The 17,284-nt window shown below is 42.2% G+C and overlaps 1 protein-coding gene across 1 annotated transcript in view; it reads right to left on the bottom strand.

Annotated features, from left to right (window-relative positions):
* Window positions 1–17,284, bottom strand: part of LOC124595247 (general odorant-binding protein 83a-like) — a 42,070-nt gene that overhangs the window by 11,709 nt on the left and 13,077 nt on the right. The window contains exon 2 of the mRNA XM_047133908.1: window positions 15,696–15,771. Within this exon, the coding sequence (XP_046989864.1) occupies window positions 15,696–15,771 (76 nt within the window). The remainder of the gene's footprint in view (window positions 1–15,695; window positions 15,772–17,284) is intronic.

Here is a 17,284-nt window from a genome sequence, read left to right as displayed (position 1 = left end):
ATTGAGACAATTTATGTACAAGTTTTCTGAGTTTCTCGTGCAAGGTTTTAAAATAATGATGGTTTTCGTAAAACTGTGTATGTATGGGGTGATTTTGGACAATGCCAAGAATGTATAAGAGCAGGAGAGGTGCTACAGTATGGTGTAATTATGACCCGGAACTTTTAGATAAAGCTGTTCGTGATATTCAGAGTGGTAAATTATCATACACAAAACCATGTGACTTGTATGGTATACCTAAATCAACCCTACAAAATAAAGTGCAGGAAGCACATCTGGAAAAATGGGAGGACAGCCAGTGCTAAAAAAAGAAGAAGAAGAAGAACAAGAAGGAGAAGAAATGTTGAAGCAAGGTATCTTGAGGACTGCACATTGGGGATTTTCCTTCACTAAATTGGATGTTAGATATTTAGTTAAAGGCTACCTTGATCAATCTAGCCTAAAAGAGAAGAAATTTCATAATATCATGCCAGGAGAAGAATGGGTGCATTTATTCTTCAAACGACAGTCAGAAGATATTTCCATTCACTTGAGTGAAAATATTAAATGAGCTTGTGCAGAAGTGAACAAAGATACTGTTTATTTAAATTCTTGGAAAATAAAAACTTATCTGTAATATACAAAATTCATTATATCATTCCCATATTACTTATTTGTAACAAAGGGCTCCCTTAAAATGTGTCATATGTCACCAAAATCAAATAAAAAGCATGTAGAATTAAAAAAAGGCAGTAACTGTCCGAATTTGCCCTCTATATACTGTAACTTCGGACAGAGGTTTAAAAAACACATCCTGTCAATCTTATTTCTTAGAATTTGTATTCCCTTTTGCCTGCTTCATTTACAGCATTTTTATATTTTGTCCTCTCATCAATAAAATTCTGTATTTTTGTGTTATCCAAGGATTTCTGCTAGACCTTGTCTGTTTACCTATTAGATCCTCTGATACCTTCACTATTTCATCTCTCAGAGCTGCTTATACTCCTTCTACTGCATTACTTCACCATGTTCTTGTCAATTGTTCCCTAATGCTCCCTCTGAAACTCTCAACAACCTCTGGTTCTTTCAGTTTATCCAGGTCCCATCTTGCTAATTTCTTACATTTTTGCAATTTCTCCAGTTGTAATATACATTTTGTAACCAATAAATTGTGGTCAGAATCTACATCTGCCACTGGAAATGTCTCATAATTTAAAATCTGGTTCCAAAATCTCTGTCTTACCATTATACAATCAATAAGAAACCCTCCAATGTCTCCAAGTCTCTTCCATGTACACAATCTTCTTTCACAATTCTTAAACCAAGTGTTAGTGATAATTAAATTATGCTTTGCGCAAAATTCTACCACGCAGCTTCCTCTTTCATTCCTTTCCCCCCAATCCAGATTCATCTACTACTTTTCCTTCTATTCCTTTTCCTACTATTGAATTTCAGTCCCCCATGACTATTAAATTTTCATTTCCCTTAACTATGTGAATAATTTCTTTTATCTCATCATACCTTTTTTTGATCTCTTCATCATATGCACAGATAATTGGCATATAAACTTGTACTACTGTTGTGGGTGTGGGCTTTGTCTTTATCTTTGCTACAATAATGCATTCACTATGTTGTTCACAGTAGCTTGATTGCATTCATATTTTGTTATTAATTATAAACCCTACTCCTGCACTGCCCCTATTTGATTTTGTATTTATAACCCTGACCAGAAGTCCTGCTTCTCCTGCCACTGAACTTCAGTAATTCCCACTATAACTAATTTTATCCTATCCATTTCACTTTCTAAATTTTCGAACCTAGCTGCTCAATGAAGAGATCTGACATTCCATGCCCCAATTTGCAGAACACCAGTTTTGTTTATCTTGAGAATGACATTCTCCTGAGTAGTCCCCACCTGGAGATCCAAATAGGGGCTATTTTACCTCTGGAATATTTTACACAAGGGGATGCCTTTGTCATTTAACCATACAGTTACATGTCATGCAGCCATACAAAGAACACTTCAGCTTGCCATTTAGCCAAAAGGAATTTACAATCTTTGCATCTAGATAATCAGATAATTTTTAAGAGTGAAAGTACAATGAAATGCATACCCTTAGCTGCTTACAGGTATGGATATAAGTCAATGAGGACAGTTGAAAACGCGTGCGCCAACCGGGACTCGAACCCTCAAAGGGTGCGGGGCAAAGTCAGGACATGCGGGGACAAAGCAGCAATCGGTATTGTAATTGTAAACTGTCAAGGCTGTGTTGGTAAAGTACCGGAACTTCAAGCACTGATAGAAAGCACTGAAGCTGAAATCATTATAGGTACAGAAAGCTGGCAGAAGCCAGAGATAAACTCTGCCGAAATTTTTACAAAGGCACCGGTGATGGCACATTTGTCGCTGTTAGTAGTAGTTTATCCTGTAGTGAAATAGAAGTGGATAGTTCCTGTGAATTATTATGGGTGGAGGTTATACTCAACATCCTAGCTAGGTTAATAATTGGCTCCTTTTACCAACCTCCCGACTCAGCAGCATTAGTGGCAGAACAACTGAGAGAAAATCTGGAATACATTTCACATAAATTTCCTTAGCATGTTATATTCTTAGGTTGAGATTTCAATATACCAGATATAGACTGGAACACTCAGATGTTTAGGACGGGTGGTAGGGACAGAGCATCGAGTGACATTATACTGAGTGCACTATCCGAAAATTACCTTTAGCAATTAAAGAAAGAACAAACTCATGGAGATAACATCTTGGATCTACTGATAACAAACAGACCCAAACTTTTCAACTCTGTAAGCGCAGAACAGGGACTCAGTGATCATAAGACCGTTGCAGCATCCCTGAATATGGAAATTAATAGGAATATAAAAAAAAGGGAGGAAGGTTTATCAGTTTAGCAAGAGTAATAGGAGGCAAATTTCAGACTACCTAACAGACCAAAGTGAAAATTTCTGTTCTGACACTGACAATGTTGAGTGTTTATATGGAAAAAGTTCAACACAATCGTAAAATGCATTTTAGACGGGTATGTGCTGATTAAAATTGTGAGGGATGGGAAAAACCCACTGTGGTTCAACAACAAAGTTAGGAAACTACTGTGAAAGCAAAGAGAGCTTCACTGCAAATTTAAACACAGCCAAAACCTCTCAGTCAAACAGAAGCTAAATGATGTCAAAGTTAGCGTAAAGAGGGCTATGCGTGAAGCATTCAGTGAATTTGAAAGTAAAATTCTATGTACCGACTTGACAGAAAATCCTAGGAGTTCTGGTCTTACGTTAAATCAGTAAGTGGATTGAAACAGCATATCCAGACACTCTGGGATGATAATGGCATTGAAACAGAGGATGACACGTGTAAAGATGAAATACTAAACACCTTTTTCCAAAGCTGTTTCACAGAGGAAGACCACACTGCAGTTCCTTCTCTAAATCCTCGCACAAACAAAAAAATGGCTGACATCGAAAAAAGTGCCCAAGGAATAGAAAAGCAACTGAAATCACTCAACAAAGGAAAGTCCACTGGACCTAATGGGATACCAATTCGATTCTACACAGATCACGTGAAAGAACTTGCCCCCCTTCTAACAGCCGTGTACCACAAGTCTCTAGAGGAACGGAAGGTTCCAAATGATTGGAAAAGAGCACAGGTAGTTCCAGTTTTCAAAAGGGTCATAGAGCAGATGTGCAAAACTATAGGCCTATATCTCTGACATCGATCTGTTGTAGAATTTTAGAACATGTTTTTGGCTTGCGTATCAAGTCATTTCTGGAAATCCAGAATCTACTCTGTAGGAATCAACATGGATTCCAGAAACAGTGATCATGTGAGACCCAACTCACTTTACTTGTTCATGAGACCCAGAAAATATTAGATACAGGCTCCCAAGTAGATACTATTTTCCTTGACTTCCGGAAGGCGTTCAATACAGTTCCGCACTGTTGCCTGATAAACAAGGTAAGAGCCTACAGAATATCAGACCAGCTATGTGGCTGGATTGAAGAGTTTCTAGCAAACGTAACACAGCATGTTGTCCTCAATGGAGTGACGTCCACAGACGTTAAAGTAACCTCTGGCGTGCCACAGGGGAGTGTTATGGGACCATTGATTTTCACAATATATATAAATGACTTAGTAGATAGTGTCGGAAGTTCCATGCGGCTTTTCGTGGATGATGCTGTAGTATACAGAGAAGTTGTAGCATTAGAAAATTGCAGTGAAATGCAGGAAGATCTGCAGTGGATAGGCACTTGGTGCAAGGAGTCGCAAATGTAATGTTTTGCGAATACATAGAAAGAAGGATCCTTTATTGTATGATTATATGATAGTGGAACAAACACTGGTAGCAGTTACTTTGTAAAGTATCTGGAACTATGCATACAGAATGAGTTGAAGTGGAATGATCATATAAAATTAATTGTTGGTAAGGCAGGTGCCAGGTTGAGATTCACTGAGAGAGTCCTTAGAAAATGTAGTCCATCAACAAAGGAGATGGCTTACAAAACACTCGTTTGACCTATACCTGACTATTGCTCATCAGTGTGGGATCTGTATCAGGTCGGGTTGACAGAGGAGATAGAGAAGATCCAAAGAAGAGTGGCGTATTTCATCACAGGGTTATTTGGTAACCGTGATAGCATTACGGAGATGTTTAGCAAACTCAAGTGGCAGACTCTGCAAGAGAGGCACTCTGCATCGCAGTGTAGCTTGCTGTCCAGGTTTCAAGAGGGTGCGTTTCTGGATGGGGTATCGAATATATTGCTTTCCCCTACTTATACCTCCCAAGGAGATCACGAATGTAAAATTTGAGAGATTTGAGTGCGCACGGAGGCTTTCCGGCAGTCGTTCTTCCTGCAAACCATACGTGACTGGAACAGGAAAGTGAGGTAATGCAGTAGCACGTAATGTGCCCTCCGCCACACACTGTTGGGTGTTGCAGAGTATAAATGTAGATGTAGATGTAGATCTCCTGCTTAAATGGCGTTCACTCTATCCATATGAGCCACTAAGGACACAGAGGGTAGCGGGACTCAAGGGACATCTCTGGCACACCTGCCTTGAGACCCACATTTATAACTTATTGTCCTGCACTATATTCATTGTGCCCCTGCCCATCATACTCATTACTCACAGCTTTATTGCCAATTCCTGTAAGAGTTCGAGCACTGTTTGTGCATCCGCACAGATGAAGATGGTAAAATGGCAAGTGAGCCTTATATATATATATATATATATATATATATATATATATATATATATATATATATATATATAGTTATAATAGAGGGAAGCATTCCACGTAGGAAAAATATATCTAAAAACAAAGATGATGTGACTTACCAAATGAAAGTGCTGGCAGGTCAACAGACACACAAACGAACACAAACATACACACAAAATTCAAGCTTTCGCAACAAACTGTTGCCTCATCAGGAAAGAGGGAAGGAGAGGGAAAGAAGAAAGGATGTGGGTTTTAAGGGAGAGGGTAAGGAGTCATTCTAATCCCGGGAGCGGAAAGACTTACCTTAGGGGGAAAAAAGGATGGGTACACACTCGCACATACACACACATCCATCCACACATACACAGACACAAGCAGACATATTCAAATATGTCCGGCTGCGCCCGCACATGTGCGGACAGACATGTGTGCACGTGCGCGAGCGCACACCCGTCCCTCCCCCCCCCCCCAAGGCAAGTCACTCCGCTCCCGGGACCGGAACGACCCCCCTCCCAAAAACCCACATCCCCGCGTCCCGCCCTCTCCCCCCTCCCTCCCGACGTGAGGCAATAGTCCGCTGCAAAAGCCTGAATTCCGCGTGCATGACCGCGCCCGCCCGTGCGCCCATCGACGTGCCAGCACCCCCGCCCGGCAAGTCACATCATCCTTGCTCCCAGACATATTTCTCCCACGTGGAATGTTTCCCTATTAATATATATATATATATATATATATATATATATATATATATATATATATATATATATATATATATATATGGTTATAATAGAGGGAAACATTCCACGTAGGAAAAATATGGCCAAAAACAAAGATGATGTGACCCACCAAACGAAAGCGCTGGCAGGCCGACAGACACACAAACGAACACAAACACACACACAAAATTCAAGCCCTTGCAACAAACCACCGCCCCACCAGGAAAGAGGGAAGGAGGGGAAAGACGAAAGGATGTGGCCCCAAGGGAGAGGGCAAGGAGCCACTCCAATCCCGGGAGCGGAAAGACCCACCCTAGGGGGAAAAAAGGACAGGCACACACCCGCACACACACCTTCCCTGAGGTGTAACCATCAATGCTGACATTTATTGTCAACAACTGAGATGTCTTACAGAGTCCAAGAACAAAGACCAGGAAGACTGCATGAAGTGATGCTACTGCATGATAATGCCTGCCATCATTCTGCTGGACTGACAGAAAACTCTCTCTCTCTCTCTCTCTCTCTCTCTCTCTCTCTATATATATATATATATATATATATATATATATATATATATATATATATATATATAAACAAAGATGATTGAATATAATAGAGGGAAACATTCCACGTGGGAAAAATATATCTAAAAACACAGATGATGTGACTTACCGAACGAAAGTGCTGGCAGGTCGATAGACACACAAACAAACACAAACATACACACGAAATTCAAGCTTTTGCAACAAACTGTTGCCTCATCAGGAAAGAGGGAAGGAGAGGGAAAGACGAAAGGATGTGGGTTTTAAGGGAGAGGGTAAGGAGTCATTCCAAACCCGGGAGCGGAAAGACTTACCTTAGGGGGAAAAAAGGACAGGTATACACTCGCACACACACACATATCCAACCGCACATACACAGACACAAGCAGACATTTGTAAAGGCAAAGAGTTTGGGCAGAGATGTCAGTTGGGCGGAAGTAAAGAGGCAAAGATGTTGTTGAAAGACAGGTGAGGTATGAGCGGCGGCAAATTGAAATTAGCGGAGATTGAGGCCTGGTGGATAACGGGAAGAGAGGATATACTGAAGGGCAAGTTCCCATCTCCGGAGTTCTGACAGGTTGGTGTTAGTGGGAAGTATCCAGATAACCCGGATGGTGTAACACTGTGCCAAGATGTGCTGGCCGTGCACCAAGGCATGTTTAGCCACAGGGTGATCCTCATTACCAACAAACACTGTCTGCCTGTGTCCATTCATGCGAACGGACAGTTTGTTGCTGGTCATTCCCACATAGAAAGCTTCACAGTGTAGGCAGGTCAGTTGGTAAATCACGTGGGTGCTTTCACACGTGGCTGTGCCTTTGATCGTGTAGACCTTCCGGGTTACAGGACTGGAGTAGGTGGTGGTGGGAGGGTGCATGGGACAGGTTTTACATCAGGGGCAGTTACAAGGGTAGGAGCCAGAGGGTAGGGAAGGTGGTTTGGGGATTTCATAGGGATTAACTAAGAGGTTACGCAGGTTAGGTGGATGGCGGAAAGACACTCTTGGTGGAGTGGGGAGGATTTCATGAAGGATGGGTCTCATTTCAGGGCAGGATTTGAGGAAGTTGTATCCCTGCTGGAGAGCCACATTCAGATTCTGATCCAGTCCTGGAAAGTATCCTGTCACAAGTGGGGCAGTTTTGGGGTTCTTCTGTGTGAGGTTCTGGGTTTGAGGAGATGCAGAAGTGGCTCTGGTTATTTGCTTCTGTACCAGGTTGGGAGAGTAGTTGCGGGATGCGAAAGCTGTTTTCAGGTTGTTGGTGTAATGGTTCAGGGATTCCGGACTGGAGCAGATTCCTTTGCCACGAAGACCTAGGCTGTAGGGAAGGGACCGTTTGATGTGGAATGGGTGGCAGCTGTCATAATGGAGGTACTGTTGCTTGTTGGTGGGTTTGATGTGGACGGACGTGTGAAGCTGGCCATTGGACAGGTGGAGGTCAACGTCAAGGCAAGTGGCATGGGATTTTGAGTAGGACCAGGTGAATCTGATGGAACCAAAGGAGTTGAGGTTGGAGAGGAAATTCTGGAGTTCTTCTTCACTGTGAGTCCAGATCATGAAGATGTCATCAATAAATCTGTACCAAACTTTGGATTGGCAGGCCTGGGTAACCAAGAAGGCTTCCTCTAAGCGACCCATGAATAGGTTGGCGTATGAGGTGGCCATCCTGGTGCCCATGGCTGTTCCCTTTAATTGTTGGTATGTCTGGCCTCCGAAAGTGAAGAAGTTGTGGGTCAGGATGAAGCTGGCTAAGGTAATGAGGAAAGAGGTTTTTGGTAGGGTGGCAGGTGATCGACGTGAAAGGAAGTGCTCCATCGCAGCGAGGCCCTGGACGTGTGGAATATTTGTGTATAAGGAAGTGGCATCAATGGTTACAAGGATGGTTTCTGGGGGTAACAGACTAGGTAGGGATTCCAGGCGTTCGAGAAAGTGGTTGGTGTCTTTGATGAAGGATGGGAGACTGCATGTGATGGGTTGAAGGTGTTGATCTACGTAGGCAGAGATACGTTCTGTGGGGGCTTGGTAGCCAGCTACAATGGGACGGCCGGGATGATTGGGTTTGTGAATTTTAGGAAGAAGGTAGAAGGTAGGGGTGTGGGGTGTAGGTGGGGTCAGGAGGTTGATGGAGTCAGGTGAAATGTTTTGTAGGGGGCCTAAGGTTCTGAGGATTCCTTGAAGCTCCGCCTGGACATCAGAAATGGGATTACCTTGACAAACTTTGTATGTAGTGTTATCCGAAAGCTGACGCAGTCCCTCAGCCACATACTCCCGACGATCAAGTACCACGGTTGTGGAACCCTTGTCCGCCGGAAGAATGATGATGGATTGGTCAGCCTTCAGATCACGGATAGCCTGGGCTTCAGCAGTGGTGATATTGGGAGTAGGATTAAGGTTTTTTAAGAAGGATTGAGAGGCAAGGCTGGAAGTCAGAAATTCCTGGAAAGTTTTGAGAGGGTGGTTTTGAGAAAGAGGAGGTGGGTCCCGCTGTGACGGAGGACGGAACTGTTCCAGGCAGGGTTCAATTTGGATAGTGTCTTGGGGAGTTGGACCATTAGGAGTAGGATTAGGATCGTTTTTCTTCGTGGCAAAGTGATATTTCCAGCAGAGAGTACAGGTGTAGGACAGTAAATCTTTGACAAGGGCTGTTTGGTTGAATCTGGGAGTGGGGCTGAAGGTGAGGCCTTTGGATAGGACAGAGGTTTCGGATTGGGAGAGAGGTTTGGAGGAAAGGTTAACTACTGAATTAGGGTGTTGTGGTTCCAGATTGTGTTGATTGGAATTTTGAGGTGTTGGGGGGAGTGGAGCTGGAAGTGGGAGATTCAGTAGATGGGAGAGACTGGGTCTGTATGCAATGAGAGGAGGTTGAGGTTTGCTGGAAAGGTTGTGAAGGGTGAGTGAGTTGCCTTTGCGGAGGTGGGAAACCAGGAGATTGGATAGTTTTTTGAGGTGGAGGGTGGCATGCTGTTCTAATTTGCGATTGGCCTGTAGGAGGATGCTCTGAACAGGCGGTGTGGATGTGGGAGAGGAAAGATTGAGGACTTTTATTAAGGATAGGAGTTGATGGGTATGTTCATTGGCTGAGTTGATGTGTAGGTGAAGGATTAGGTGGGTGAGGGCAATGGATTGTTCATTTTGGAACTGGTATAGGGACTGATGGAAAGAAGGATTACAGCCAGGGATGGGAACTTTAAGTGTGAGGCCTTTGGGGGTAATGCCAAATGTCAGACAAGCCTGGGAATATAAAATATGGGAGTGTAATCTGGCTAGGGCGAAGGCATGTTTGCGGAGGGAATGTAAATAAAACTTAATGGGGTCATTGTGGGGATGTTGTGAGGGTGACATGGTATTAGAAGGTGGAAAGTGTAACAAGAGGCTGAAATGAAAATGAAAATAAAAATATATGGCGAGAGATAAGGTGAACTAGAAAGCAACTGGAGATCTGGTGTGAAAAAAGGCGAAAATGTGTTGGTTATAGCTGGGCTATGTTGATCCTGTGGTGAACTTGGGTTGGTAGACAATGATGTGCACAAAGGTTATGTGGTTGTGTTGCCGCCAAAACACGTTAAAGGGTGGAGCAATTCGGGAAAATTTAGAAAAAAACTGCGTGTAAATGTAATGGTTTTGTGGTGGCAGATTGTGAAAATGAGGCTAACAATAGTCTGACGAAGAAATAATGACGTTAAAACCTGTGGGAAGCGGCTAAAAAAGATCAGTGACGTGGGAAAAACGGAAATGGAAAAAAAACGAAAGTTATTGGAACTGGCCGAAATGACTATTTAATAGCTGAAAGGAACTGTTTGTGAGCTGGAAACGGTGGATTTTGTAGCAGCAGTATTGTTGAAAGCGAAAAAAAAAAATTATTTGGTTATGGTTTGGAAGTGGGTTACGTATTATTGAGAATATATAGGCGGGATAAAATTGTATGATAGATTCAGTAAAGAGGAGAAGGTGAATACAAAGTGAAACTACTTGCAAAAAAAAAAAGGGAAAATAAGATGACAGGAAAGATTTCGAAATGCAACAGCGACAATAACAGACGTAATTGTTGGGTTCAAATTAATGATTGAATATAATAGAGGGAAACATTCCACGTGGGAAAAATATATCTAAAAACACAGATGATGTGACTTACCGAATGAAAGTGCTGGCAGGTTGATAGACACACAAACAAACACAAACATACACACGAAATTCAAGCTTTCGCAACAAACTGTTGCCTCATCAGGAAAGAGGCAAGGAGAGGGAAAGACGAAAGGATGCAGGTTTTAAGGGAGAGGGTAAGGAGTCATTCCAATCCCGGGAGTGGAAAGACTTACCTTAGGGGGAAAAAAGGACAGGTATACACTCGCACACACACACACATATCCATCCGCACATACACAGACACAAGCAGACATTTGTAAAGGCAAAGAGTTTGGGCAGAGATGTCAGTTGGGCGGAAGTAAAGAGGCAAAGATGTTGTTGAAAGACAGGTGAGGTATGAGCAGCAGCAAATTGAAATTAGCGGAGATTGAGGCGTGGCGGATAACGAGAAGAGAGGATATACTGAAGGGCAAGTTCCCATCTCCGGAGTTCTGACAGGTTGGTGTTAGTGGGAAGTATCCAGATAACCCGGATGGTGTAACACTGTGCCAAGATGTGCTGGCCGTGCACCAAGGCATGTTTAGCCACAGGGTGATCCTCATTACCAACAAACACTGTCTGCCTGCGTCCATTCATGCGAACGGACAGTTTGTTGCTGGTCATTCCCACATAGAAAGCTTCACAGTGTAGGCAGGTCAGTTGGTAAATCACGTGGGTGCTTTCACACGTGGCTCTGCCTTTGATCGTGTAGACCTTCCGGGTTACAGGACTGGAGTAGGTGGTGGTGGGAGGGTGCATGGGACAGGTTTCTTAAAAACCTTAATCCTACTCCCAACATCACCACTGCTGAAGCCCAGGCTATCCGTGATCTGAAGGCTGACCGATCCATCGTCATTCTTCCGGCGGACAAGGGTTCCACAACCGTGGTACTTGATCATCGGGAGTATGTGGCTGAGGGACTGCGTCAGCTTTTGGATAGCACTACATACAAAGTTTGCCAAGGTAATCCCATTCCTGATGTCCAGGTGGAGCTTCAAGGAATCCTCAGAGCCTTAGGCCCCCTACAAAACCTTTCACCTGACTCCATCAACCTCCTGACCCCACCTACACCCCACACCCCTACCTCCTACCTTCTTCCTAAAATTCACAAACCCAATCATCCCAGCCGTCCCATTGTAGCTGGCTACCAAGCTCCCACCTTCAACCCATCACATGCAGTCTCCCATCCTTCATCAAAGACACCAACCACTTTCTCGAATGCCTGGAATCCCTACCCAGTCTGTTACCCCCAGAAACCATCCTTGTAACCATTGATGCCACTTCCTTATACACAAATATTCCACACGTCCAGGGCCTCGCTGCAATGGAGCACTTCCTTTCACGCCGATCACCTGCCACCCTACCAAAAACCTCTTTCCTCATTACCTTAGCCAGCTTCATCCTGACCCACAACTTCTTCACTTTCGAAGGCCAGACATACCAACAATTAAAGGGAACAGCCATGGGCACCAGGATGGCCCCCTCGTATGCCAACCCATTCATGGGTTGCTTAGAGGAAGCCGTCTTGGTTACCCAGGCCTGCCAACCCAAAGTTTGGTACAGATTTATTGATGACATCTTCATGATCTGGACTCACAGTGAAGAAGAACTCCAGAATTTCCTCTCCAACCTCAACTCCTTTGGTTCCATCAGATTCACCTGGTCCTACTCAAAATCCCATTCCACTTGCCTTGACGTTGACCTTCACCTGTCCAATGACCAGCTTCACACGTCCGCCCACATTAAACCCACCAACAAGCAACAATACCTCCATTATGACAGCTGCCACCCATTCCACATCAAACGGTCCCTTCCCTACAGCCTAGGTCTTCATGGCAAAGGAATCTGCTCCAGTCCGGAATCCCTGAACCATTACACCAACAACCTGAAAATAGCTTTCGCATCCCGCAACTACCCTCCCGACCTGGTACAGAAGCAAATAACCAGAGCCACTTCCACATCTCCTCAAACCCAGAACCTCACACAGAAGAACCTCAAAAGTGCCGCACCTGTGACAGGATACTTTCCAGGACTGGATCAGAATCTGAATGTGGCTCTCCAGCAGGGATACGACTTCCTCAAATCCTGCCCCGAAATGAGATCCATCTTTCATGAAATCCTCCCCACTCCACCAAGAGTGTCTTTCCGCCGTCCACCTAACCTACCGTAACCTCTTAGTTCATCCCTATGAAATCCCCAAACCACCTTCCCTACCCTCTGGCTCCTACCCTTGTAACTGCCCCCGATGTAATACCTGTCCAATGCACCCTCCCACCACCACCTACTCCAGTCCTGTAACCCGGAAGGTGTACACGATCAAAGGCAGAGCCACGTGTGAAAGCACCCACGTGATTTACCAACTGACCTGCCTACACTGTGAAGCTTTCTATGTGGGAATTATCAGCAACAAACTGACCATTCGCATGAATGGACACAGGCAGACAGTGTTTGTTGGTAATGAGGACCACCCTGTGGCTAAACATGCCTTGGTGCGCGGCCAGCACATCTTGGCACAGTGCTACACCGTCCGGGTTATCTGGATACTTCCCACTAACACCAACCTGTCAGAACTCCGGAGATGGGAACTTGCCCTTCAGTATATCCTCTCTTTTCGTTATCCACCAGGCCTCAATCTCCGCTAATTTCAATTTGCCGCTGCTCATACCTCACCTCTCTTTCAACAACATCTTTGCCTCTTTACTTCCGCCCAACTGACATCTCTGCCCAAACTCTTTGCCTTTACAAATGTCTGCTTGTGTCTGTGTATGTGCGGATGGATATGTGTGTGTGTGCGAGTGTATACCTGTCCTCTTTTCCCCCTAAGGTAAGTCTTTCCACTGCCAGGATTGGAATGACTCCTTACCCTCTCCCTTAAAACCCACATCCTTTCGTCTTTCCCTCTCCTTGCCTCTTTCCTGATGAGGCAACAGTTTGTTGCGAAAGCTTGAATTTCGTGTGTATGTTTGTGTTTGTTTGTGTGTCTATCGATCTGCCAGCACTTTCGTTTCGTTTGCACCCGTAAACACACACACATATCCATCCGCACATACACTTGTATGTGCGGATGTATATGTGTGTGTGTGTGTGTGTGTGTGAGTGTATACCTGTCCTTTTTTCCCCCTAGGGTAAGTCTTTCCGCTCCCAGGATTGGAATGACTCCTTACCCTCTCCCTTAAAACCCACATCCTTTCTTCTCTCCCTCTCCTTCCCTCTTTCCTGATGAGGCAACAGTTTGTTGTGAAAGCTTGAATTTTGTTTGTATGTTTGTGTTTTTTTTGTGTGTCTATCGACCTGCCAGCACTTTCGTTCGGTAAGTCACATCATCTGTGTGTGTATATATATATATATATATATATATATATATATATATATATATATATGCTTTCTCATTGTTAAAGACAATTTAAATAATTTTAAATCTAGGATTTCCTTATATGATCATAACACAAGGACTGGATAATCAATTGATGCACTCTACAGTAGGCTAGCAAGGGTTTGCAATGGCCACAAATATCTAGGCCTCAGATTTTTCAGTAGACTCTCAAAAGCAGTCCATTCTTTCCCCTACAGCACATTTTAGAAGAAGGCATACTACTCCATAAAAGAGTATCAGGAATCAGATTTAAGTGACATGAAGTGTGACCTTTGACATACTAAGTTGTATTAAATAAATGGCTAAAAGGGGCCTGCATATATAATTTACACATTTATGTGCAACAATGTGTCAGTGAAGTAAATATCATGAAATTTTTATGTACTTCATATCTCTTAGCTTTATGTGTAAATATTTGCACCAATAACATATAAAATATTTGAAGGTGGATAAATTCTATTCTGCTTTGTTGAGCTGATCTATCTTATCCACAATTTCTCTTTTTCCATTTGCATACTGCTTTTGTCCTTTGTAGCTTTAAAGTATCTGTCAAAGTCAGATGTGGTCCATCTTTTCTTAGCTACATTTCCTGGCACAAGATTTTAATATACCAAACTCGATCACCCACCTGTTATGGATGTTTGTACCCTGTTGAGTTCTGTAACTCATTTTTGCCACTCCTAGTGGCATCTAGAGCTGCATATTGCAACTGCGCAAGTCAACCTGTTACGTGTAATCTGCTCCCTGTAGGGAATACATGTAGCTGTGTTGGGTGCAACTGCCTGGAGCATCTGACCCTTTGGTAACAGCACCAGGTAACTTAGAGATGCACCAGCAAGTGGTCGTGTGTGTGGGCCTGGCAAGCTCCACTGTCTGCAGAACATTTTTTTTGTCACTTGATATAATGAATGTATTTTTGTATCAGATACCTGGTGTTGTATTATCTGAGTGGAAATAAGGCAAGGCAATGAATCTTCTCAAATAATACACTTGTAATGTAAGTGCACCAATGGAGGAGCAGAGGCCCTGCATCGGTACACACACATTCTCTTAAATTTTAAAGGGAAAGCAAGATTGAAGCACTTTATCACAATATCTGTGAAAAATTGAAATTTGTGTGATACTTCACACTGCTCATTAACTCAATCCCAAGAATTTTGCTCTAAGTAGCTTCTGAATGGTGTTCTGTGGTTGCTATAGAGCCTACCTTGAAAAGTAAATTAGTTCCTTTGTGTTATGTGGTGAGTTATTTGGGGTATCAAAATGTATGACTTGTGCATGGTGGTCTCTTAGACCCAGATTTAGTACTTGTAAATGAAATTTTGCTTATTTGCTGTAATTGTTATCTGACCTGAAATAGAGCTGGAGTACTCAGTTTCACAAGTGGGGGAGCAGATACTGCTCTCTATGTTGTAGGTTGATAATATATTTTATGATTTAGTTTTTTCCCTTTATGGTTTACTAAAATCTACATTAAAGTGTCCACAGACAAGCACATGAATTGTTTTTCTTTTTGCTCTCATTGTTTTGTTTACTGCTATTTCGAGTTTCATAAGAAAGTATTTCAGGTCTCTATTTGGAGATCTATATAAACACAGAATAATTATTATTATGACTAATTCTCTTCTCTATCCTTGCACTACCCACCCATATCTTTAACTGTAATAATGTCAGTAATGATGGGACAGTACATTCTAATGTTCCACCCATACTTCCTTCTCTCATCTTTACCTCTTGGCACCCCAGTAGATTCACGACACTTGTGGTCCACTTCCTTTGCTGCATCCATAATGCGTCCAGTCAGTTTCTGTGAACCAAAGTAAAATAAAAGTGATCAGTGTAACAAAACTGATCTAACAAAAGATTTCACAGATATGTAATTTCCTATCCATGTGTCATTGAAAGCACCGAATTTATGAATACAGTTTGGTTATGCAAAACTCAGCTCACACTTTTCTTGCATGACATCATGAAAGTTAGCTAGATGCACTACTTCTTGACATCCAGAAAGTATTATTTGAATCTGTAATGTAACTATGCTCATTACTAAAAGTATAGCTGTATGAGGAATCAAGCACAATTTGTGGCTGGATAGAGGTTTTATTGGCAGGGAGAACACAGCACATTATTTAGAATGGAGAGTCATTGACAGACAGAAGAAATTGCAAGCATGGCACAAGGGAAATCTGTTTGGAAACTTATTGTTCATGTTGTATAATAATGAGGTGCACACGATATTGATAGTAGCCTCAGACTTCCTTCAGATGACACTGTTATCTACAATGAAATATTGTCTGAAAAAGCTGCACAAACATTCAGTTAGATCTTGATGAGATATTACAGTGGTGTAAAGATTGGTAACTTGCTTTAAATGTTCAGAAATATTAAATTTTGCAGTAAACACGATGAAAAAAGGTAGTATCCTATGACTAAATTCTCAATGAGCCACAGATAGAATTGATTGGCTCATACAATACAAAACAACTGGTTGGGGTATGAAATGGAATGATGACATACACTCAGTTGTAGCACATTCAGGATGACAGGGTTTGGTATGTTGGCAGAATATTATGAAAATTCAGTCAGTCTGCAGACAAGATTGTGTATAAAAAAAACTAGTATGACTATGACTCATCTTGAAACATTGCTGAAGTGTGTGGTACCCATGACATATATGACTATCAGGAGATACTGAACATACACAAAGAAGGGCACAACAAATGGTCACAGATTTGTCTGATGCATGAGAGAGAATTATGGAGATGCTGGAAAAGCTAAACTGGCAGAGGCTTAGCTATTTAGTGAAAATCTACTTACAGTTGTAAGGGGAGCCCATCCTCTAATATTACCTTTATTCAACAGAAGTAATCGATACCAAAAATATTTTTGAATCTTGTATAGGTTAATATTAGCTGTTTAACTAAAAGAATTTCATATGATTTTCTATACGATGTGGTATATTTCAGGCTAAAATGTATAAAAAGGAATAACTTTGTTACAATCAATATGTACTAACTCTATATGTACACTTAAAATTACTTTTGTTTTAGAAACATTTGAAATTATGAAATATTTGGCACATTTAATATTCCTGTTATTAATTGCACAATCTGACAATATTTATTAAATTTATTTCTGATCTCATTTATAAAATAATAATATAACTTGGTGAAGATTCTTCCTTTGTCAAGAAAGTTTGTAAACTCTATTAGTTCTGCAAACTCTTTGGAATATTGGTCGTACTTCAGAATGAGTTAATAGTGGGAATGCCTCTGATCAGATCAGATGTGTTTTTATGTTTGGCAACAACAATGTGATTT

The sequence above is a fragment of the Schistocerca americana genome, chromosome 2, assembly GCF_021461395.2.
Source record: "Schistocerca americana isolate TAMUIC-IGC-003095 chromosome 2, iqSchAmer2.1, whole genome shotgun sequence".
Classification (NCBI taxonomy): domain Eukaryota; kingdom Metazoa; phylum Arthropoda; class Insecta; order Orthoptera; family Acrididae; genus Schistocerca; species Schistocerca americana.
This window is presented reverse-complemented; position numbering and strand designations above follow the sequence as displayed.